This window comes from Papaver somniferum, chromosome 1 (assembly GCF_003573695.1).
Source record: "Papaver somniferum cultivar HN1 chromosome 1, ASM357369v1, whole genome shotgun sequence".
Taxonomy (NCBI): Eukaryota; Viridiplantae; Streptophyta; class Magnoliopsida; order Ranunculales; family Papaveraceae; genus Papaver; species Papaver somniferum.
The window spans coordinates 235326251-235351860 of record NC_039358.1 but is presented as its reverse complement, the minus strand read 5'-3'; the positions used below and the strand labels follow the sequence as shown (position 1 = coordinate 235351860).

The 25610-nt window shown below is 37.0% G+C and overlaps 3 protein-coding genes across 3 annotated transcripts; all 3 read left to right on the top strand.

Moving 5' to 3' along the window:
* The first annotated feature begins 8167 nt into the window (after positions 1-8167).
* On the top strand, positions 8168-9576 carry LOC113273005 (probable LRR receptor-like serine/threonine-protein kinase At3g47570). The gene is made up of 2 exons (XM_026522784.1): positions 8168-9449; positions 9542-9576. The coding sequence occupies exons 1-2, from the start codon at positions 8168-8170 to the stop codon at positions 9574-9576; spliced, it is 1317 nt and encodes a 438-aa protein (XP_026378569.1).
* Positions 9577-11377: 1801 nt separating this feature from the next.
* Positions 11378-13072, top strand: LOC113272996 (receptor kinase-like protein Xa21). The gene is made up of 3 exons (XM_026522774.1): positions 11378-11450; positions 11641-12594; positions 12783-13072. Exons 1-3 carry the CDS (start codon positions 11378-11380, stop codon positions 13070-13072), a joined length of 1317 nt encoding a protein of 438 aa, XP_026378559.1.
* Positions 13073-22129: 9057 nt separating this feature from the next.
* On the top strand, positions 22130-23276 carry LOC113272992 (putative receptor-like protein kinase At3g47110). The gene is made up of 2 exons (XM_026522769.1): positions 22130-22766; positions 22897-23276. The coding sequence occupies exons 1-2, from the start codon at positions 22130-22132 to the stop codon at positions 23274-23276; spliced, it is 1017 nt and encodes a 338-aa protein (XP_026378554.1).
* Positions 23277-25610: the final 2334 nt, after the last annotated feature.

The window sequence follows — 25610 nt, the reverse complement described above, 5'->3', positions numbered from 1 at the left end:
CTCAAATTCGGTAGATATGCTCATTGAAAAACATAATCTCAGATTAATTTTTCAAATGTGATTCCCATTGATTCATTCGAAACTTGAAACTGAACTTCTCCAATTTGCCATAATTTCATTGAAAACCCACGATTTCTTTCGAATTCAAAGACGAACTCCAAAAATCTGGTTCTGATTGTAGCCGATCTTTAGCGGTAATTACCAAGATCATAAATCACAATCCATCGATTCCTAATTTCTCTGGAAATGAATCCTTTGAAACTCTCACTAAACTTCCATCGATGTCGAAGAAACTCTGCAATCCGGTAACGGTAAGTGGAGTACTGGAGTTGTATTTTAGCAGAGTTGGTCATGGTTCTGAAGCTGTAGGTCGCGGTTTAGTTCAGGGAGTGAGTGAGTTGTATATTTGTATGACCCCTGTTTCTGGGCAGGTTGTGTATAGGCAGGCAAACCCGCATAAAACTTTTACCACACTTTTATGTGATAAAATCTTTATGAGATTAAATTTCTAGCCTATCTGCAACTTGTTCTTGGACAAAAGGTTTCGGTTATCGGTTGTAATGAACCCCGCCCCCTCCCCTAGGCTAGCAGGAGCCTATTCTAAACTAGATTTTACACATGTCGATCTATGTTGTTCAGAAAATTTAATCAATTGGAAAATTAGGAGTAGGAAGCTTACATGTTTTAATATAATAAAGTCATGCCGATGATTTTATAGACACTTGTTAGAAGGCATATGAGTATGCAATCCTTATATATGATTTTTTTTTAGGAATAATTTTTTAGGGACCATGATTTTTTTGAGGGGACCATGATTTTATTAGGCCACCTTCCCTATAGTGATAAGGGGTGTCCTAAAACGTTGAAATGACTAGCCTATCCTTAACTTTATTTAATTTAAAACCAACCTAATAACAACCTATATATATATAACCACCACCTCCTCCCACCACCACCGCCCACCACCACCGATTACCACCACCACCAACCACCGATTACCACCACCACCTCCTCCCACCACCACCACCACCGCCTATTTAAGAAATGTAACAACATCAATGAAATCACAATTAAGTTTTGTTACATGATAATTTTATCGGGTATAAAAGACGCCAGCCGCAGCCTGATTCTGCCATGGGACCACTCCGGAGGTATTTTCCAACAAATCCTTCACTTTAATTTGATTTTGATTGCTTCAATCGAATAGAAATCATCAAAATAGGGTTTTAGTTGGAGTTACAGAGCCATGTTCGGTTAGGACGATTTTCCAAAAAACCCTAGTTTACTAACCGAACTTCTTGAAAATGAAGAACACGAAGAACAGTTCGGTTGTTTCGCAAAAAAATTTAAAACTACAAAGTAACCGAACTCCACCCTTAGAACCGAAAAAAAAAATTCAGTGTAACCGAACTGTGTTGTTGTGGCCACTATCTTGAGTTCCAAAATAACTGAACTTGGCCAATAGAGTTCGTTTTTTTCGCAAAAAATTTTAAAACTACAAAGTAACCGAACTTAGCCAATAGAGTTCGGTTGATTGGCAAAAAATACTTTTAACCGAACTCCTTGTATTAGAACAACAGAAGTTCATAAGTTCGGTTCCTTCGCAAAATAAGGATATCACCGAACTTTAGTGTACGAAAATAATGAGAAGTCCACAAGTTCGGTTCGTTCGCCAAAATGTTAAGTTTTCTTTGTAACCGAACTCTACCTTTGAAACTTCGTAACCGAACTCTACCTAATTCGCCAAGAAATAAATTTCGTAGTAACCGAACGTTTTGCCTAATTGCATATGTTCATATATAAACCCAGTTCGGTTGATTCGCAAAATATGTTGAAGTTTGCGAACCAACCGAACTTCTAACACTAGGTTACTTTTAACCTGCAGTTCGGTTGGGAACTTGGTTGCTTTGAAGTTTGCGAACTAACCGAACACACAAGATGTACCCAAATAAATTGTTAAGTTCAAAGTTCGGTTACCTACCATTTTATCCTAGGTAACCGAACATTACACTGTACGACCAAAACCTCCATTAACGAGCGATTTCGGTAACCTGCGTGTTTGAAAAACGTAACCGAACTACACTTTCAGGTGTGTTCGGTTACATGTTCTTGACATATGGTAACCGACTGACCCAAATCTACATAAAAATTTTCATTCTTTTTGAAAGTTTGGAGAATTCAACCAACATTATCTAAGTTTGAAGCACACCTGGGTACCCAAATACCCTTCTTCCAGTTGTGGTTGGTAAAATCCATCGTTTTTCATGTTTTCCTTCTTCATCTTCTCTAACTTTACTCTCTCAATAATTCTACTTCTTTAAAAAAAACCATCTGATTTTTTAATCTCACTAATTATCTTTAACTAAATGATCTCACTAATCATTACACTAACTATTATTAACACTAACTAATCATCACCCAAAATTAATCCAGAGGGTAATTTAGGTATTAATATAAATATCCAGATAAGGGGTGACCTAGATTTACTTCTAATGTCTTTACCCAAAATAAAACCATGGTCCCCCAAAAAAAACATGGTCCCCAAAAAATCGTTCTTTTTTAGGTACCAGAGTAACGAAAGTTAGAGGTATAAAATGTGTCGGCCCAGCACAGCCCAGCCCACATAATTCTTCCTTTTCCCATAACTGGAATTTTAGAACCGTTACCAAACTTTATTGTTGATCTGACAGACTCATCAAGCTTATCAAACAAATCTTTTATGTCGCACATATGGTTGCTGCAACCTGTATCTAAGTACCACTTAAGTTGAGGTTGTTCTTCTGTTGTATGACATGCTAGTAACATGTTCTCAGTCTTCTGCTCTTCTTATTCTTCTTCTTCTTTTTCTTCTTGACTTTCAGCAATATTAGCTTTGAAATTTGATTTATAATTATTTTTAGTAGTTTTTCTAGGTTTTGGACACTTTGGAGCAAAGTGCCCAAAGTCTCCAAAATTGTAACACTGAACTTTTGATCTATCAACTGGTTTTCTTCATTGATAACCTCCAGTATTAGATCTCCCTCCATTGTTATATCTTCCTTGATAGCTTCCAGCATTAGTTTTTCCTTGATTGCTTCTCCAGTTAACTTGACTCTGAAGTGCTTCCTCAACTTGTTTTGCAGCAGCTTTTTTCTCTAACAATATTTGTTCATAAGCTTGTAATGAACCCAACAACTCATTAAGAGTCATTGTTGCAATTGTGTTGCATTCTTATATAACAATGACCTTTGATTCAAACTTCTCAGGCAAGCTTCGTAAAATCTCCTCTACAATAGTTGAATCTTCTACAGTATCACCGTTGGCATTCATCTCATTGACAAGATTCAATGTTTTTGAGAAAAAATCTGAAATTGTTTCAGTTGTCTCCATCTGTAATAATTCATATTTTCTATTTAATGTTTGTAATCTGACCTTCTTGACCTTGTTAAATCCTGTGTAGTAGCTTATCAAGCCATCCCATGCTCATTTAACTTCTTTGATGTAGATAACTCTATCCATGAGAGATTCATGAATGCCCTGATGAAGAATATATGTAGCTTTAGAATTCTTCTTTCTGTTTTCAGTTAATTGAGTTTGCGCAGCTTCTTCAACTACAACTCCTTCTGCTGGTTCTACATAACCATCTTTTACGATATCCCATACTTCCTGGTATATGAAAATATTCTCCATCTGCAACCTCTAGTGTTCAAATTTTTTTCCTTCAAACATTGGTACCTTAATCTAACTTAAACTCGTCATCTTCTTAAACTTAATAACTCATACTCACAGCCCTAGAACCTGATACCAGCGCTCTGTTACCAGATGTAGAAGATCTGATATCAAAGACTTAATGAAAGAACACAAAACTAAACTCAAACAAACACTTCTCTTAATTTATGTAATATGACTCATGGCTCAGCAACCTATTTATATGATTAACAAACTTGACTCTCAAGTAAAAAACACTTTACTAACTTAATCAAACTCTAACAAAGACTCTTTTAGAAAATTCTCACGTAAACAAACTCTAAAACAAGAAATACTTGCAACCCAAATAAACTTCTAAATACCGTACCACGCGTCAACAACTCTTGTTGATCCCTTTTGTCTTCTTCATAGTATCTTGGTTTGTCCTTCAACATATCAATATCTTTTGTATTAAAAACAAAATCTGTAATTGTGTTTTTTGGGCAAAACATTCAACTCCCCAATCTCACATATTGTAATATCGTTCGGGCACAACGCAACACACTAAGCTATTGTATTATATTGTGCCAGGTTAGTGCCATGTTGTGGTCAAATTTTTTCTTGTTTTGTCCGGCTGCATTATAAACATACCGACACTGCTCACTTTACACATCTAGTTGCCACCACAACCACGTGCCACCTGCAGTTTTACAGTAAGTTTTCACAATCATGGTGAAGACTATTGGGCCGACCGACTTGAGGGCCCGAAGGGAGGGAGTCTCTTTTATGGTCGTTTTCTTTTTGTAAATTGTAACTTGTAAGAGTAAAAAAAATGTGCAATTTGATAAAAAATCGGAAATGGTTAATATTAAAAACCAAAAATGTCTTTCCCTTTTAGTGTAATAATTATAACTCATTATATATCCTATTTTTCAGAGGTACATTGCCAAACAAACTAGAATAGAATATAACATATTTGAAAATCCGCCTTTTGGAATTTTATAAATTTTTATCGCTTTGGAAAGATTTTTAAAGAGATTTACATAATGAGTACAAACAATAATATCAAATTTATAATTTTTACAAATAATTCGAAGGTATTTATTCTGTCAGACACAATTTCCGAGAATTGAATGCATAGTCATTACCCAAACCACCACAAAACATACATAACATATTATGCAATAATTCTTTGGTTTATGTAGTATCAGAATCTCGCAACAATTATGTCTCAGCGAAATTATCAATGGTACAACACAGTAGCGTCGCAGAACAGTTTCAGAAATGATAGAATAAGTGACGTCATCTAAAGTCATGAGAAAGATGTGACAGTCTTGCGAAAATTAGAGAGATTGCGAAATTAACATTTGTAAGGTTCCGAGAATGTCGCAAATCATATCCGAAGATAAAGGACAGGTTAGCTGTCATCCACTATGTATTTCCTTATAAATAGTCATTCGAGTTGTAAAGGAAAGATAGATCTTTTTTTAGTAAGAAACAAGTAAATAGGAGAGAGAAAGTTGAGAGCAGAGATCATTCTTGATTTCTTTATCTTTCTTGTAAGAACATCCAAAAATTTATCAATAAAATTAAGAGTGTAAACCTAAAAATGAATTAATCAACAATGAAATCATATGAGGGATGTAGTGTAGGATTTCCTGCAACTACATAATGGCGCTGGAAACAGGGAGGAGTTGAAGATTATTCTAGAAAAAGCTAAAGATTGATATTTAGATTTGTGAAAATTTAAAGTAATTGATTAAGAATTTTTCATAATTTCTTGAAATATTGTTAGCATTGAAGAAATGGCTAGAAGAAGAAATACATCCTAACAACTGACTACTATTAGAAGAAGCAAAAGAATTGCTGGAAGAGAAAGAAGTGAAATGGGAGAATCTACTAGAATGAGAAATAATAGAGATAATCTAATTCAATCGCCAATTCAACAAACACTAGTTCAAGAGAGGAATACAGATTATAAAACACAAGAATATCAAATTTTTGTTATTAACGAAAAAATCGGAGGTGATCCTCATTTTAGGGAAATTTTTTGAAAACTTGATACTTAACCATTATGCAGTCACCAAAAACGATGCATAACACATTCTGCAGACGCATAACGAATTATGCAACCATTTTTTCGACTGCATAACAAGTTATGTATCTGCATAACAAAGTTATGCATCTATAACAAGTTATGTAACCATTGTTTTGGTTGATTTTAGCCGTACATATAAAAAAATGATGCATAATGCAGTATGCATCCATATTTACGGATGCATATCAGGTTATGCATCTATTTTCTCGATGCATAATGCATTATGTAGCCATATTTTCGGACGCATAGCAGGTTATGCAGGTTTTCTGGACGCATAACAAGTTATGCAACAAATTTTGTAGATGCATAACAGGTTATGCATCCATTTTCACGAATGCATAACATGTTATGCAGACAGTTTCTCGACTGAATGACATGTTATGCAGTCATAACCACATCATCATCTTCTTTCATGTTTCATTAACTTCCACGCAAACCATTATCTTTCAGTTATTCGGGGGCTCTTGGTCAAAATCATGTATTTACACCATCATCTTCTTTCATGTATTTACACCATCATCTGCAATTAAACCTTCTTCAAAAATCATCCATACAATATATAACTAACAACATAGACATTTTGCTGTAGCACTCATATCATCACATTCCTCCACCTCTCAATTGAACCCAATTTTAACCCACATCCAAAAATCCTCCGCAAATTTGTGTTTTTGATGTTGTTGTAGACCACTAGCTACTGCCTGCAATTACCCATCGAGTCGCTACAGCTTCATTACATCTTCGACTTGGTCTCTGAAGCACAGAAATGCCGAAGTCTCTCTTCGTTGCTCACTCCAGTCTCCATCAGCAATGTAGTAGAGAAGGACAGACACCATCTTTTTCAACTCCCCATGTTCACAACGTCTAAATATCTGTCTAGCACAACCACCAATGGCTTTGAAGCTCGAGTCTTCTCCATTTGTGTCTTCAATTCTGCCCGACAAGTCGACAACCATTGTTAAATCAAGAACAAAAATGGGTAAGAACCCATCTCCACGGAATCGATTCAATTAACCAAAGACCCCCAATTTCAGTTCAAAACCAGAATTCCCAAGAATCCCATTTTAGTTTCTGCTAGGTACTGCTGATTTTTCAAATACAAACCTCCAATTTCAGGCCACAGCAAAACCCCAGTTGACAGCAACAGTGGCATCTATTTCAGCTGGTTTTCTGGCATAACCAAAACTCCACCAAACTCTGTCTATATCCAGAGAACACTCGACGGAAATCAACACCAATTTGACCTGCAAACACCACCATTACCTTCATAATTTCTCTCTCAATCGAGCACCACACTGAACCCCAACAGATCCATTTCATTTATCCAACAACTCCATATAAAACCCGTTTCAGTTAACTTCAAAAATCCCCAAAATCTGTTGCTTAAACTTCTCGTATATAGCCATGAATCAATGGAAGAAACCCTAAGTCAAATCATCGAACAACACCAGTTCTTCAATCAACATACCCCAAATTATACCACCTGCAATCAATCCACAAGCAATCACACCCAAATTCAATCGTTGTTGTTGAGAGAATTGAAGCAATTGGCTTGAAATTCAACCCTCAAACACCACGGATCCATTCTCGTCATCGTTGCTTCAATAAATCCTTGATGTCTCCATTTCAGTTCAACTGCAGAAGCTCAAAATGATGCTCAGATCCCCTTTCAACCCCCAAATACGAAGATGTTGAGATTTACCCGTGAATTGAAGCTCCAATGAAGAACTGAGATGAAAACAATAGGGAGATACGAATCAGAGAAGAAGAAGAAAAAGGACTGAAACATAATTTCAGAAATTATGGGTTTGGGAGATATTTTGTTGTAGAAAATGGGTGCGCGCCTGTGTTTTTTTGAGCATGAGTTTCACAGTGGGAAGAGTCTGTAAAATGGGTCTGTCTGTAGTTTTCACTTTCGGCATTCACAAAGACTTAAAAGGCCTACTCAGAGGTCCAACACCCCTTTTGGCACCATCAAATTTTTAGTCATTTGGACAAAATTAAGGTCACCTTAATATAAGAAATGCCGGCCACATTGTCTATTTCTCTGTGATAGTGAATTTTTTGCTTTAGACGGAAAAGTGTAAGATTTCTTTTTAAAAGAAGAACAAGAAGAGGTCTTTGCTAGTGAATACAACCAGGGTCATTAATCACCAAGACTTCAAATGCTCTCTTTAATTAATGAATTCTCCTTATAGAACACTCCTTTTAGGCACAGCTAATTAGCTTATAGTATAACCCAACTAAGTTAGAACCTGATCATTACAATTTCTTTGCCAATTTTTAAAAGGGGACTCCAAATCTGTACATGTTAGAGATATGAAGTTATTAGCGAACCATCAGAATTCTTTCAGCTTCAGAACTACACTATGCAGCCTTAGTCTCGTAATTTCTTGTATGTCCATGAGTGTCAGCTGCCTTGTTGCGATCAACGATGAAAATAAATCAAGTGACAGACTGGCGCTAATTGCATTTAAGAATGAAATCACTGAAGATCCGTTTGGAATATTGAGTTCTTGGAACAACACGAATAATTCTCTTCATTTCTGCGAGTGGAGAGGTGTTACATGCAGCCGTCGTCATTCTAGTAGAGTCACCATGATTGATCTTCGGTCACAAAGACTGCAAGGTTCCATATCTCCTCACATTGGAAACCTTAGCTTTCTTCAGGTTCTCTTCCTCCAGAACAACAATTTAAACGGAGAAATCCCACAGAAAATTGGTCGTCTTTTTCGATTGAAACATTTGGGTCTTACAAATAATTCCTTGGAAGGAGAAATTCCTCACAATATTTCTCATTGTTCCAAACTCATATACATTAGTTTATCTGGCAACAATCTTGTGGGAAGCATTCCAAATGGATTAGGCTACTTGCCTAATCTACAAATGATTTGGCTTTCTTATAACAAACTTTCGGGGGAGATCCCAACTTCATTAGGTAACCTTTCATCAACTCTTACTCATCTTGCTCATTTCAATAACAATTTGGAGGGAAGAATCCCAAACACTCTAAGTCGGTTAACAAACTTAAAATTACTAGTTCTAGAGACGAACAAGTTATCAGGTACTGTCCCTTCTTCACTCTACAATATTTCATCACTTGAAGAGTTCTCATTGATGAATAATCAACTCCATGGTAGTATTCCTTTTGATATTGGTTCCACACTTCCAAATCTAATCTATTTTTCAGTGTCGGGAAATAATTTCACTGGAAACATCCCAAGATCATTGTCCAATATGTCAAGGCTTGTGATGCTCCAATTGCAAATCAATAATCTAGTTGGTTCCGTACCTTATAACTTTGGCAGCTTAAAAAGTCTTGAATTTCTCGGACTAGGAGGAAATAAACTTGGAAGTGGAGAAGCTAACGATCTAAACTTCCTCCGTTCTCTGGTCAATTGTACCAAGTTGAGGTTTTTAGACGTATCTAAGAATAATTTAGGGGGAGCGATACCAAACTCTATAGCCAATCTCACAACAAATCTTGTTACCTTAACTTTGAGTAGGAATCAGATATATGGAAGTATTCCTCCAGGTATTCAAAATCTTCTAGGATTAACAACACTATATTTGAATTCAAACCAATTGACAGGAAGTATTCCTCCAGGTATTGGTCTCCTTCAAAATATGGGAATATTAGCTTTGAGTAGTAACAAACTCTTTGGTCCTATCCCTTCTTCATTTGGTAACTTAACAAGATTGATCCAACTCTATTTATTTGAAAATAACTTGACGGTTTTGCATCCATCGAGTTTTGAATATTGTAAATCTTTACAGATCTTGCACCTACAAACCAACAGACTAAGTGGTAGCATACCCAAGCTTCCCTACTTTTCAATTATCAGTCTAGACCAAGTCAGTTAATCTCGGATTCCGGTTTATCTCGGTCCCGAGCGAGACACTGGTACAACGTTGTCTCGAGAAGATTCCGTTTTCAAATTTCGGTGTAATTTCGGTTCCAACTTTTATAATAAGAAGTGTTTGTTGCCAGGTTCAATTTCATGGGGATGGGCGTTAATTCCAAAACAGTCCGCCCGTAATGCAAACTAAAATCCCGTTTGGCGAGGATCCAGCTAGATGAAAATTAAGCTTACCAGGCGTAAACAGTAACTCTCATATGGATTGGTGAGAAATTTTGCTGAGGCCAGAGTTCTGAAAGACTATTAGTAACAATTAATTCCATTCACAAATAAAATTGGAAGCATTTCTCATCCACATCCAGAGTTCTGACTCTGAACAACTACTTGACTACTACTGCCCACATTAAAATCCTTTTCAACTTCTTGTACCTCATGGTCCTCATCATCAGTATCAGCATCAGACTTCTCATCAGATTGTGTGCGACGATACATAGCATCAACGTTATCCCTGTGAGCTTTCTTTAACTTCTTTATAATGTCATTTTGTCTAATTTCATTTATAGTTTCAACTGTTGCTTTCATACATGATGAAACATTCCCTTTTACTTGTGTGATATGCTGCTTAAGCCTAGTAATTCCACCACCACTCATTTCTTTGTTACAAAGCGTACAACTTAGTTTCTTCGGAAATGCAGGATCTTTGCATGTAGCCCATTTCCATGCTGGATCTGTAGTTTGAGTCAGACTAGAAGATTGAGGGAGTATTGACCCACACGTAGTGTTTGATTTATTAGAATTGGATGCATTAGAAGAATCCATAATCACAACCTGAAATTCATGTAAAATTGAAATTATGAGAACAATAAGCAAACTCTATTACCCAACTGAACTTTCTTACAATTGGGAGCCAACTGAACTTGGTACACCACTGGCTAATACAACCAATTATTAGCACAAAATTATTACCACTGCCTAATAAAACTCTACTTATGAACATCGATGTATAGTTTATAAATTGATATCATATAATGACACAAACATCACCTCAACCACATTCCTACCTGAGAAGCATAGAATGGATGCCTACCTCAGATTTGCATCCATCTGAAAGAAGACTATTACTTGAGCCACCCAAAGCAAAATTAAATACTTCTTGAGCTTAACCAACAGCTAATACTGCTACCTGAGGAAACCGAACACCCAATTCTTCATTACTAAAGAAAATCAACAAGAACCCTAAAATGCATCAAACATTGTCACAAATATGAAGTGAACTCAATATTTAATGACCTCACCAGCAAATCAACAAGAACCCATGACAAATCAAAAAGAACCCATGAAAAACAAATTCAGTAATTAAACAAAGAAGGATTCAATGGAAATTCAAAACCCTAATCTCAGATTAACATCAAAAGAACTCACAATATGATAGAAAAGTTCTCAAAATATATAAATCTAGCTTCGATTAACACCACAAACCCTAATCTTGCTTCGATTAACATACCTTGTTTCGATTATGTGAGAGAGAGTCAGAGACTGAAGAAGAAACGAAGTGAAGAAGAGTGAATCGGTGGAATAGGATATTAGGATTAGTTAGGTTAAATTACTAAAATACCCTATCTCGGTTGTTAAAATCGGTGGAATTCCGGTCGATATAACCGAGTTTTCCGGTAACTTTTTGTATCACCGGAATTTCGTATTTCGCTATGCTATGAGCCGAAAAGGGTAATTTTTCGGCGGAATTTCGGCCGAGATGGCCGAAATTGACTACCTTGGTCTAGACTTGAGTAATAACTTATTTACTGGTACACTTCCTATGGAAGTTGGTAAGTTAGAAAACATTATGGAGTTGTACGTAGGCAGAAACAAGTTATCTGGTGAAATTCCGAGTACAATTGGCGAGTGTTTAAGCTTAATAAAACTAAGCTTGGATAATAACTTGTTTCAAGGAACCATTCCTTTAGCTATTACTTCCTTAAAAGGTCTTGAAAGTTTAACACTTTCCCTCCTTAAAAGGTCTTGAAAGTTTAACACTTTCCCACAATAATTTATCTGGTGTAATTCCAAAAGGCTTTGAGAATCTAACGACGCTCATTGGTCTGGATTTATCATATAATAATTTGGAAGGAGCGGTACCAAATGACGGAGTCTTTGAGAATGCAAGTAAATTTTCAGTTGAAGGGAATAGTAAGCTTCGTGGTGGTATACCTGTTTTGAAGTTGCCAAAGTGCTCCGTCCCTTTACACCCAAATACAAAGCTAACACAAAAGAAATCAATGCCTGCCAAAGTTATTATTATCATCATAGTCGTGGTTTTGTTTGCAACTTCAATTGTGATTTTTGCTACTCTAAACTGGAGAAAGCAGTCAAAAACCAAACTGCCTTCTACTTCTTTAGAAGGTGAACGGTTCAAAGGTGTTTCTTACGATGAACTTCTTAAAGCTACCAATGGATTTAATGATTCAACCAACTTGATTGGTAAGGGAAGTTTCGGTTCTGTATATAAGGGCATTCTTCAACAAGATGAATCAAAACCCGTTGCAGTGAAGGTGCTACACCTTCAACAAAGAGGTGCAACCAAGAGTTTCCTGGCTGAATGTAATGCTCTAAGGAAACTAAGACATAGAAACTTAGTCAAGATTGTAACTTGTTGTTCGAGTACTGATTTTCAAGGTAATCCTTTCAAAGCTCTAGTTTTTGAGTACATGGTTAATGGGAGTCTAGAGAATTGGCTGCACCCGAATGCAAGTGATACAAACAATGACGATCAAATACAAGGTAAGTATTTGAACCTAGAAAGAAGACTGAGCGTTGCAGTCGATGTTGCTATTGCACTAAATTATCTTCACCATGATTCTCCATCACCCATTGTGTATTGTGATGTGAAGCCAAGTAATGTCCTTCTTGATGATGATTTAACTGCTCACGTGGGTGATTTTGGCTTGGCTAAATTCCTGTTTAGTCCCTCCAGTAATTCTAGACTTCTGAATGAACAAGAGGCGAGCTCTATTGCAATAAAGGGCTCCATCGAATATGTTCCTCCAGGTAAGAGAAGAAATTTTATCATTAGCAATTATACGTACATACGTACAAGTAAGTTTGATCGGAATCCACTGTGTTTTGTTCTGAAGGTTTAATCTTTGTTTCCATGTATGCAGAATATGGGATGGGAGGCGAAGTGTCAACACAAGGTGATGTGTATAGTTATGGGATCTTATTGTTAGAAATGTTTACGGGAAAGAAACCAACTGATGACATGTTTAAGGATGGTCTAAACATTCATAACTTCTCTAAGATGCACGAGTTGCCAGAGCGTATTGAGAGGATTATCGATTCTCGTTTTCTGTTGGAATTAAGAAAACATCATAATGAAGCTGAAATTACAAATTACAATATGTGGAGGAGGAACGAAGGAAGAAAACTTAGAACAGATATTTTGGAGGAATGACTTCCACAAAACTTGTGGAGATGAAACACTTCTATTTATATTAGAGATAAGTACATTGAGATAACAATATATTCTAAATAAAGATAACTATCCCATGTTATTAGTCGGATCTCATTGTTGCTGACCAGACTTGGTTGTTGAGTCTTCAGATTTGTTACTTGACTGAGTTGATTGAGAGATTCCAGGGTACACCACACTACCTGCCTTAACACCCCCCTTCAAGTTGTACTGGAGTTTACGGATGTGCAACTTGTCTCTTATAAAGTGAAACCTTGGTGCAGACAAAATCTTTGTGAAAAATTTCTTGTTGATCTTTTGAACTTATGAAACGAACTTGTAACTTCCCCTCAAACTGTTGTATGAGAAAATTGGTGTTTCTCTTCAAATTCATAATGTGAGATAATCAAAGTACCTCTTCAAATGGTTGTGTGAGATAGTCGAAATACCTCTTCAATTGGTAGTACTGATCTGTGTCGGTTAACAGATGTAATTGGTAATGGTTACATGTGTTTTAGTATTGAAATTTGTTTAGAACTGGTTTTTAAGAATGTTTTTAATACCAGATCTAAAGTGTTGATACATGGCCTTGCCACTAGCTAGAGACATGTGAACAAGCTTGCTTAGCAGAAAACGGTGTTAATGGCGGTGGTGAATTGTTATGATTTGGTGATAGAGACTTGTGTTGCAGGTAAAATGGATGGATGATGTGAGTAAAGTAGGTGATGGAACTGGTGATATGGGTGAAAAACAAACACCTAAAGATGATGTAGAGTTTAAAACTCTCTGAAGTATTTTGATGAGCAGATTAGGGGTATATTATTTCTTTCACAGTGGAAGAATGAGGGGATTTGAGTGTTTGGATGCTGATATGAAAGTGGTTTTGAAGTTTGTTTTTTTTTGAAGATTTTTTTTAGTTTTTTTTTCGGTTTTTGAAAGAGAAGCGTGGGTTGGATCTCTAACTGATACCAACTTAGAACAATTTTGGAGGAATGACTTCCACAGAACTTGTGGATATGAAACACTTGTATTTATATTAGAGATAAGTACATTGAGATAACAAGATATTCTAAATAAAGATAACTATCCCATGTTATTAGTCGGATCTCATTGTTGCTGACCAGACTTGGTTGTTGAGTCTTCAGATTTGTTACTTGACTGAGTTGATTGAGAGATTCCAGGGTACACCACACTACCTGCCTTAACAAGAAACATAGCTAGAGATACAATGAGACAAATGTTGGCTGACATAATTCAAATTGGAGTTAAATGTTCTTCAGAGATACCTTCAGATAGAAGCAAAATGAATGAGGTGGTTGTGGATGTTCAGGCGGTTAGTAATCAGTTTCTAGGTATTAGATTGTAATCCGAGAACATAAATCCTTTCACAAACCATGGAATCCTCTACCTCTAATGACAAGTATTTGTATTTGCGCTCTATTATTCGTAGTTTGGTAGACTCCTCTACCTTAAATAAATTATTTGTGTTCATTTCTTACCAGTATTTGTTTTATCATGCAGAAGGCTTCTACCACTTAGCAACTTATCATACTGTGTGCAGGCTTCTATTAACCTCTATATCACATGACGAAATTGCAAAATGCGCATTTAAGATTGGTGTTTTCATTGAGTAGTGAAAATTCATAATCACAAGTGGAAAGTCAGATTAAAAAGAAGTAAGTTGGAAAAATTACCTAATGAAAATTGAGATTATTCTCTACAACCCAGCCTATCATTTCTCTTTCTCTCTGTCAATTCCCTTATCAAGCATCAACATTATCTCATCCTCGATTACAAATTAATCTACCCCGCTAGCCGATTGATGGCTCATTTCAGAGGTGATGGTGGTTAAAATACTACTTCTATTGTTGAGATTTCGTTCCCTGCTAAAGGAACCCCATAGCGAGCCTAACCTGGCTCAATTCAGAAGAGTTAGGAATATAAGCAGGAGTAAAGTTTACCACATCTAGCTAGATCAGCTAGAAAATGGTGTGGACTAATCTGCCTAGCTAATGAGATAGTATGTAACTCTTAACTGAAAATGTAAACTGGTGGCAGTGAGGGCGGGATACGTTCTTTCTGAATGTATTCATGACAAAAGATGATTATAAGGAAATGTCCGTGTAATAAAAATCAATTCGCCGAATAAAGCTTAGCTGATGAGATACTATGTAATTATAACAGTACTAATGGGGGGTTGGGCTTTGCCCTCGACCCTGGTGGCCACCAATAGGAACGTCTCAGACTCTCACTACTCAAGAGTCTAGGCTAGGGTCTACAGGTTGAAAAACCAAGACCCTAGACCCCAGGGTCATTAATCACCAAGACTTCAAATGCTCCCCTCTTTTAATAAAGTCTCCTTACGTTTGGACGAGTATAGGACACGTACTCCCTTTAGGAACCACTATATTTGTGCCCGTGCTACGCACCGGGCATTTTTTTTTTTAACTTGGTGTACACGGGGGGTTCATCCCGCCCCGTGGCAATGATGATTTGTTGTGCACGGGGCATCGTTCCTCTCCATGGTGATGTATTTTTTATTTGATGTAGCGACGCGTACATTAAATAGGTAGAGAAAGGATGGAAAATATGTGCGGATTTTATTAAAAGTTCCCTTTTATTTTCGCGGATATTTATTATTTTCCTTTATCTTCGTGTGAAATATGTAAGGTTTTTCTGTATTTATGTATTAATTTGAAAGAAAAATCCTAATATAATAGGTATTCGACTTCCGAATCGAATTTGAAATTCCATATAATTCTAAACACCTAGATTTATGTCCTTACTACGTACGGAATTTGAAATTCCATAAAATTCCAAACACCTGGATTTATGCCCCTACTACGCACCGGGAAGATTGAATTTCCCATAGTAGTACCTGGTTATACCAAAACCGGAATGCAACCCTTTCGAAATAGTCATCGCCAGAGATTGTGGAAAGTCCCCACAACCCACTTCTCATTCCAGAATTTTCCTCCAAGATACAGTATTATGCTTTTGTAGTGGTCAAGCACTCTAGCTACAAAGTAAAAGATAGGAAAATTAGATTACACGGTACAAACCACTCGACCAAATTCTTAAATTCAATGATTTCCATGACTGGCCCTTTAAGTGCAATTGTTATCCATTTGTGAATTAAAGATGCATATAACATGACAACTGAGCACAAATCTACGTTAATCGAAATTAATCCAACACTAACTATAGCGTGAAACATGAAAGAAACAAAAAAGGAAAAGAAGAGGGAGTACCTACTCTCCGGGCATTGAACAATGAGCCTACTTGGCGTTAAAGTAAGGCCAGCATGTACCATCAAAGAATACTGCTTCAGCGAGTACCACGACTCCCACAATTGGAATTCCATGACATCCACAAAACCAATCATCCATCTCCAATGATAACAAATAACATAAAATAAATTGGACGGTTGGTAGTTTGTCAGTTTGCTAAAGAAAATTTTTGTTGGCACAATCACTGTTTTGGAGTTGTATCTCTTGGATTGCCTGGTTAGCTCTTTCTATGACCTGGTCCTGGAGGGACAACTCCTTCGAATATATAGAACACATCAAAATATTTGATATTGGCCTCCGGAGATGGTGATAACCCCTACACGCACAAATAGGAAAATCAAGGAAATTAGCTTAATTCACATTGCAAGTGAAACCAGTATGTTGTTTTTTGGTCCCGTATCCAACATCTTTATCTACACCTTCCCAGTAAAGGATAGAACAAAGGACGGAAGAAACAGCTACTTTCCCTATGCATTCAAAGTTTCCAACTGAGTGTGTTAGTAATACTATAATCAACTGTTCAAAATCCCCACTGAGTCCAAATGTGTAACCTGCAAATATAACCAAAACATATGTTTGGAATCTCGAGCTTTATGGCAAGGATTAAAAGATTAAGATATAATAATCAGTCTAAAGATACACGTGTCGTCTCTAGATACGTACATAGTAACGGCAACGGCAAGATGAAACTTAGCTTATATAGAGACAACTCTCTTTATTGATGTTTAGAAAATCTCTCAAAACTAAACCCTCATCAAAAATATTATGAGGGTCGAAATAATTATTAGGGAGAAATAATTTTTTATTATAAATTTGTAGCGATTCAGAGGTTATTAGAGAATAAATTGAAGTGTTTTTGATGAATTTTTGAATATGAGACTAAAATAGAGATTAGAAAACGTTTCGTTGCTGTTGTAGGTGACGGGTGAGTTAGGATTTGAGATTGTTTCTGAAATAGAAAAAGAAATTGATGATGGTTATCTGGAATCAGAAATTGAAGATGGTGATGAAAGTGAGATAAAAGAAGTGACATTTAACCTGGAGCAACGAGAGACAACGGAATTAGCAATTGGAGAGAGAACTGAGATGGATTTTGGAGAAGGCAGAGTAGAATCATCACCTATAGATGATTTTCTACAAGTCCAAGGACACCTGTAGTTCTTCCCTTCAACGTGCGTCGTTTTCCGAGGCTGCCAAGGAAACATCAGAGCTGATAAATGAAACGGTAGAGAAACTAAATTCAGTCAGGTGTTTTGATCTTACCGGCGGAGACTCTCCACTTTGGTGTATCGTATTATGGAGAATTCTTTTTGAATCATCTCTAATTAATCTTCCATTGGATCTTATATATGAAAAACACAGTGAAAGAGTCAATCTCAGGGTTAAACTGTTAAACGTTGCTGCCACAAACGATCAACTGGATCAAACTAGGCTGGAGATTGATAAACTATTGACAGCTGGGGAAAGCGTCCTAGCTGAATTTGTAGCCATGCAAAAAACGGTGACAGAAGTTACTTATTGCTTTTATAACTGGTGGTGCTGGTATGAGGAGTTCGAGTCATCTTGGGACTTTAAGCAAGCAGGATGACCGGAGTTAATTTATCAATATAGTGAGCACTTTGATTCTTCTATGTTTATTTTAATCTTCTAGTGGAGAATTCCATTTAAAGTCTTAGGTGCCACTGTGTTGATGATCATTAGAGAGGCATTTCACAGTAAAATCCATAAATTAATCCGCGTAAGTTAATAATTTACGGCTAATCAGTTAAAGTTAAGAAGTTAAAACTCTCCCAAGCTTGACGCAGTCTAGGATTAATTCTCGGCTCTATAAATAAGGGAAAGCATAGTGTGTGTAGCTAAAATATCGACAGTTCTTCTCAGTGACAAGCTGCTATTACCATGAGATTGAAGATTTTAGAAGGGTGATAGTCGCGCACGATGGAGCTTTTTACATCGAAGTTTTTCATAATTTTCTCGAAATTAGTTGCATAACACGTTCTACAGTTTTTTTTTTTTTTTGCATAACTTGTTATGCAGTCCAGAAAACGGTTGCATAACACGTTATGCAGCTATTTTTTTCTTAGTATTGAAACTAACAAAAAATAACGTTGCATAACTTGTCATGCACCTACAATAATATCCACATAACATGTTATGTAGTCGTGAAATGGATGCATAACAGGTTATGCATCCCAAAATATGGCTGCATTATGCATCGAGAAAATTGTTGCACAATCTTTTATGCATCGAGAAAATAGATGCATAACCTGATATGTTGTTATGCATCCCAAAATATGGCTGTATAATGCATTATGCATCGAGAAAATTGTTGCACAATCTTTCATGCATCGAGAAAATAGATGCATAACCTGATATGCATCCGTAAATATGGATGCGTACTGCATTATGCATCAATTTTTTTATGTACGCACTAAAATCAACCAAAACAATGGTTACATAACTTGTTATAGATTCATAACTTTGTTATCCGAATGCATAATTTGTTATGCAGTGGAGAAAATGGTTGCATAATTCGTTATGCGTCTGCAGAATGTGTTATGCATCTTTTTTGGTGGCTGCATAATAGTTATGTATCAAGTTTTCGAAAATTTTGCCTAAAATGATGATCACCTCCGATTTTTTTGTGAAAAATAAAAATTTGATATTCTTATTCGTACTTGTTGCATAGCTCTCTTAAAAATATTTCCAACGGTATAAAATTCGTAAAATTCCAAGGCGCGGATTTTTAGATGTGTTATATCCAAGTTGCGTTGTCAATTATACCCCTGATGCATAACCCGTCATGCGGATGCATAATCCGTCATGCAGATATTTTTAATAATTTCATGTAATTGTGAGTGTCAAAGAAATAATTATGGATGTCATGATACCTAAAATGAATTATGGGCCTAACAATGAAAATATTAATTTTTTTGGGCGTGTGCCTAAGTTTTCCATAATTAAAACCCTAACCTTGTTTTTTGTTTTGTTTAAATCGTTTGATTGCGATCAGCCACCTAAATATTTTGATCGGAGATTAGCCACCTAAATATTTTGGTCAAAACGGGGTTACTTTTGCAAAGTGCCTATTGGCGGGGTGGCGGGTGACTACCGTGATAACAATCTGAACCATACTATTGATATTGCATATGCATGATATATGTTCTATTTATCCTTAGCATGTCATGAGCCAATAAATAACGCCGTTCAACTCAATCTTTAACTCAAGGCACACAGTCCATTTCCATTTACTCTGGTTTTAAAAAATGCAAACAAAAACTAGACCAAGGACTATTGCATGTGATTGGAAATACTGGAACAGTGTCAAGAATTAGTGACCTGTTTATGGGCATCTTCAAGTGTGGCTCTCTCAACTTTTAAAGGCTGTGATGACTTTTCAAAGCCTTCGGGATACAACCACATGCACAGGGACTTCAATATTCAATCAAAGGCATCTAGCTAGAGGCTAGACCTCTACCCAATGTTAATAATTATCGCAAAGACTTGGAAAGCGGCCCTTATGTTTGGACTACGTCATATAAAATGCCAACGTAGTTAAACCCTCATCCCTGCAAGTTTACAATATCTTTACAGATTTCTAAAACTCGGATATAGATTTTTTGAAGATGAAGTTATTAGCAAAGCATCAGAACTCTTTGAACTTCAGTACTATACTATTTTGCAGCCTTACTATTTTCATCATTTCTTCTTATATGTCCATGGGTACTAGTCTTAATGGTGTTGCTGCTGCGATCAAGGATAACAGATCAGAAGACGACCGACTGGCATTAATTGCTTTTAGGAATGGAATTACTGGAGATCCACTTGGAATATTGAGTTCGTGGAACGACAAGAATAATTCTGTTCATTTCTGTGAGTGGAGAGGTGTTACATGCAGTCGTCGTCATCCTAGTAGAGTGGCAATGATTGATCTTGATTCCCAAGGATTGGTAGGTTCCATTTCTCCCTAAATTGGAAACCTTAGCTTTCTTAAGGATCTCTTCCTCGGAAACAACAGTTTAAACGGTAAAATCCCACCGCAGATTGGTCGTCTTTTTCGGTTAAAATGCTTGAATCTTTCAAGTAATTCCTTGGAAGGAGAAATTCCGCACAATATTTCTGGTTGCTCCGATCTCATATGCCTTGTTCTTTCTCATAACAAGCTTGAATTCCAAATGAATTAGGTTACTTTTCTAATCTTTTATATCTGCAACTTGATAATAATAAACCTTCGGAAAAGATCCCAACTTCATTAGGTAACCTTTCATCATCTCTTGATTCTCTTGATCTCAGCTATAATTTCTTGGAAGGAAGAATTCCAAGCACCCTAAGTCAACTAACAAGCTTAAAATACCTGGGTCTGGATTTGAATAAGTTATCAGGTACTTTCCCTGCTTCGCTGTATTATATTTCATCACTTGAAGTCTTCTCAATAATGGATAATCAACTCCATTGGAGTATTTCTTTTGGTATTGGTTTCACACTTCCAAATCTCTGGTATTTCTCGGTTGCGAGCAACAATTTCACTGGAACCATTCCAAGTTCATTTTCCAATTTGTCTAAACTTGAGATTTCGCAACTGCAAGATAATAATTTAGTTGGATCAGTCCCTGATAACCTTGGTAACTTAAAAAGTCTTGAACGGTTATATCTAGGAGGAAATAAACTGGGAAGTGGAGAAGCTGATGATCTACACTTTCTCACTTCTCTAGTCAATTGTACCAACTTGAGGGGGTTAATTGGATCGTGGAATAATTTTGGGGAAGTGTTACCTAGCTCTATAGCCAATCTCACAACAAAACTAAAACTCATAAGTTTTAGTAGAAATCAAATATACGGAAGTATTCCAACAGGTATTCAGAATCTCATAGGTTTAACAGAACTCGCTTTGAGTTCTAACCGGTTGACAGGTAGTATTCCTCCGAGTATTGGGAACCTTCAAAATTTGGAAGGATTATATTAAAAAAACAACAAGTTGTCGGGTCCAATCCCTTATTCCTTTGGCAACCTAACAGAATTGCTCGAACTCAATTTAGGTCACAATAAATTAATAGGCTCAATTCCTTCAAGCCTTGGATATTGTCAATCTCTGTAGAGCTTGTCCCTTGGCACCAATAGATTAAGTGGTAATATACCTAAGAAAATTTTTAGACTTGCCTCTGTTCTAATTGTTCTCACCTTGGCTAATAACTCACTTACTGGTTCACTTCCGGTGGAAGTTGGGAACTTGAAAAACATTTGGGTGTTGCAACTGTCCAACAACAAATTATCCGGTGAAATCCCAAATACCATAGGAGAGTGTTTAGGCTTAATATATCTAGTACTAATGGATAACTTCTTTCAAGGTAACATTCCACAATCTATTACATTCTTAAAAGGTCTTGACTATTTACTTCTTTCTCACAATAATTTGTCCGGTATTATACCCAAAGACTTGGAAAATCTCAAATTCTTGCGAGCATTGGATTTATCATTTAACAATCTTGAGGGAGAGGTACCAAAAAAAGGGGTCTTTAACAACTTAACTGCACTTGATATTAGTGGAAATTGTAAGCTCTGTGGTGGTATACCTGACTTGAAGTTGCAGAACTGCTCTCTGCCATCAAACTCCGATACCAAGTGAAAACATGGGAAATCAATAGCGATCAAAGTTATTATTATCATCATAATTGTTGTGGTTTTATTTTTAACTTTGATTGTATTTTTCCTCACTCTGTACTGGAGAAAGAAGTCAAAAATCAAATTACCTTCCACGGCTTTAGACCGGTCCATGGGTATTTCTTACAATGAGCTTCTTAAAGCTACCAATGGATTTAATGATTCTACCAACTTGATTGGTAAGGGAAGTTTCGGTTCTGTATATAGGGGAATTCTTCAACAAGATGAATCAAAACCTGTTGCAGTTAAGGTTATACACCTTAAACAAAGAGGTGCAACTGCGAGTTTCATGGCTGAGTGTGATGCTTTAAGGAGAGCTAGACATAGAAATTTACTCAAGATTATAACTTGTTGTTCAAGTACAGATTTTCATGGTAATCCTTTCAAAGCCCTGGTGTTTGAGTTCATGGCTAATGGGAGTCTGGAGAACTGGCTGCACCCGACTGCAGGTGACACATCTAATGATGATCAACTACATGAGAGGAATTTGAACCTAGAAACAAGATTGGACATTGCAGTCGATGTTGCTTCAGCGTTAAATTATCTCCACCATGATTCTGAATCACCCATTGTGCATTGTGATGTGAAGCCAAGCAATGTCCTTCTTGATGAAGATTTAACTGCCCATGTGGGTGACTTTGGCTTGGCTAAATTCCTTTTTAATCCCTCTAGTATCTCTAGACAGCTGAATGCACAAGAAGACGCAAGCTCAATTGCAGTAAAGGGCTCCATCGGTTATGTTTCACCAGGTAAGAAAATAAAATTTGTTAGCAATTGGTAGTTTAATTTATAATCGATGATTTTTTTTCTTCTCGAGAGGTCTAATCTTTATTTTGGTTTATGCGGAATATGGAATGGGTGGCGATGTTTCAACACAAGGTGACGCCTATAGCTATGGGATTCTTTTGCTAGAGATGTTTACGGGAAAGAGGCCAACTGATGACATGTTCAAGGATGGTCTAAACATTCATAACTTCTGTAAGATGCATGAGTTAACAGAGCGCGTGGAAGAGGCTATCGATTCATATTTATCACTTGAATTAAGAGAAGATCATAATGATACTGAAGTCACCAAGTCCAATATGTTGAGGAACGAAGGAAGAAACATACACAAAGACACAATGAGACAAGTCTTAGCTTCCATAATTCAGATTGGAGTTAAATTTTCTTCAGATTTACCTTCAGACAGATGTAACATGAGCCAGGTTGTTGTCGATGTACAAGCCGTTAAGAATCAGTTTCTAAGTGTCATGTTGTAACTGGAAAACTGAACTCCTTTCGACAATCCATGTAGTTCCTTAATAATAATTACATCATGAATGTAAAATTTGGTGGATTCCTCGAAAGCTATAATTTACCCATGCTTTTCTAGTTAGCCAAAAGGCCATGTTATTTTATTTTTCTCTACTTTTAGACATCGTGCTTAATATTTACGGCTAAGGTTTTTGCAATATATAGATATATATAGATGTCCAGTGAGGGATTGCAAGTTCAATTAGTTCCTTTTACATCTCTGATCAAGAGCTTCAAGAAGAAGAAGAAAAAAATTTATTAAGGAATCAACAATGGAGAATTATGGTGCAGGAGGAAAAGTGGAGAAACTTCTTACAGATGTCACATTAGACATATTTAACCCAAGGAATCCGTCTTGCAAGGTCGGAAAGTATGCAGGTCATGGAGAAATCTCATTGAGAAACCCAAGATCGGCCTCCTTTCTGCGGTTTCATCAAACACGAATATGGACAGTAAAGTTCGAGTCTACTATGGGGGAAAATACAATGAGCAGCTTATCGAGGATGTCGAACAAAACTCATATGAGGCACTTGCAAAGATTGATCTATCTGTTATTATAAATCACTCTTATGTTGGTAGTTTCATGTTAAGACCTTACATGGTTGGTTCTTGCAACGGCCTTGTTTGTTTTCATGTATACCACCATGACATCTGTGATCCTGTTTATATTTGCAACCCATTAACAGGAGAGTGCACTCATATTCCGAAGATAGAACGAAAAAATGCATCTCCAATGGCAAAGAATATCGTATTTGGTGGTTTCGGCTATTGTCAGTCAACTAACGAGCACAAGGTTATTGGAATTTACTATGACGACCAGGTCACTGGCAGTTCCGAACGTGTTGGGAAAGTGCAAGTATGCACTCTTGGTGGTGGAACTAGTGGATGGTGAAACATTAAAGATATCTCATATGATTTAGGGATTCTGGTGTTTTTGCACATGGAGCTGTTTACTGGTTAGATCGCAGACAAAAGTGTAATGTCGTTGCATTTGATTTGGAAGATGAGAAGTATCGGATGTTAATTAATCCGTCGGTTATTCTTATTCCATAAAATCATATAAATAGAGTTACAGGAAAATCTGGGAGACTTTATTGCATATCGTATATTCTCCCAGATAAATAAGGTAACAGAAATATATTGTCTATTACACCCCCTTAGTCATAACGGGAGAGGAGCACACGTTAAGACTAGAACGAAAACGAACAAACAATACTCGAGGAAGGCCCTTGGTGAAGATGTCTGCATATTGACTGTCAGAAGGAACGTGCAAAACATGAATCTCACCGATACGTACACGCTCTCGTACAAAATGAATATCAATCTCCACATGTTTAGTGCGTTGGTGCTGGACAGGATCCCCTGACATGTAAATAGCACTAGTGTTATCACAGTAGACAACTGTGGAACGACGTAGAGGGATGTGAAGCTCGAGAAGTAAGTTGCGTAACCAAGTAGTTTCAGCAACGGCATTGGCAACTCCTCGGTATTCGGCTTCCGCACTGGAACGAGATACAGTAGCTTGTCGTTTGGATGACCAAGAAATCAGGTTGTCTCCAAGAAAGATGCAGTAGCCAGATGTCGACCGACGAGAGTCCGGGCAACCCGCCCAGTCAGCATCAGAGTATGCAGTCAAGCCCGTGATAGGGGAAGCGGAGAGAAATAAGCCGTGATCAAGAGTGCCTTGAAGATACCTGAGAATACGCTTAATAGCTTGCATGTGTATCTCCCTGGGATCATGCATAAATAAACAAACCTGCTGCACGGCATATGAAATATCAGGGCGGGTGAACGTCAGGTATTGAAGAGCCCCGGCCAAGCTTCTGTATAAAGTCGGATCCTCGAGTGGAGGGCCAGATGTAGTACTGAGCTTCGGTTGTGTATCAACAGGAGTAGTGACTGGGTTGCAGTTCGTCATTGATGCACGAGCAATAATATCTTGTGCATATGAGGACTGTGATAGAAATAATCCTGAATCTGAGCGAGTCACAGTAATACCCAGAAATTGATGTAACGCGCCAAGGTCAGTCATAGCAAATTCACATTTCATCAACCCAATGAAACGCTCTAAAAGTGCATCATTAGAAGCGGTTAAGACAATATCATCCACATATAATAATAAGTATGCAGTGTCCGAACCAGAGTGATAGACAAAAAGTGACGGATCACAAACACTTCCACGAAAACCGCAACCAGTAATAAATTGTGCAAACCTTTGAAACCATGCTCGAGGGGCTTGTTTGAGGCCATAAAGAGACCTACGGAGGCGACAAACATAATCAGGATGAGCGGAATCAACA

Coding starts and splice junctions, on each gene's coding strand:
- LOC113273005 (XM_026522784.1), top strand. CDS start 8,168: ATGAGTGTCAGCTGCCTTGTTGCGATCAACGATGAAAATAAATCAAGT. Junction 9,450..9,541: donor TCCTATCCCTTCTTCATTTG/GTAACTTAACAA, acceptor AAATCTTTACAG/ATCTTGCACCTACAAACCAA.
- LOC113272996 (XM_026522774.1), top strand. CDS start 11,378: ATGGCCGAAATTGACTACCTTGGTCTAGACTTGAGTAATAACTTATTT. Junction 11,451..11,640: donor TACACTTCCTATGGAAGTTG/GTAAGTTAGAAA, acceptor CCTCCTTAAAAG/GTCTTGAAAGTTTAACACTT. Junction 12,595..12,782: donor ATTCCTGTTTAGTCCCTCCA/GTAATTCTAGAC, acceptor CCATGTATGCAG/AATATGGGATGGGAGGCGAA.
- LOC113272992 (XM_026522769.1), top strand. CDS start 22,130: ATGGGTATTTCTTACAATGAGCTTCTTAAAGCTACCAATGGATTTAAT. Junction 22,767..22,896: donor CATCGGTTATGTTTCACCAG/GTAAGAAAATAA, acceptor TTTCAACACAAG/GTGACGCCTATAGCTATGGG.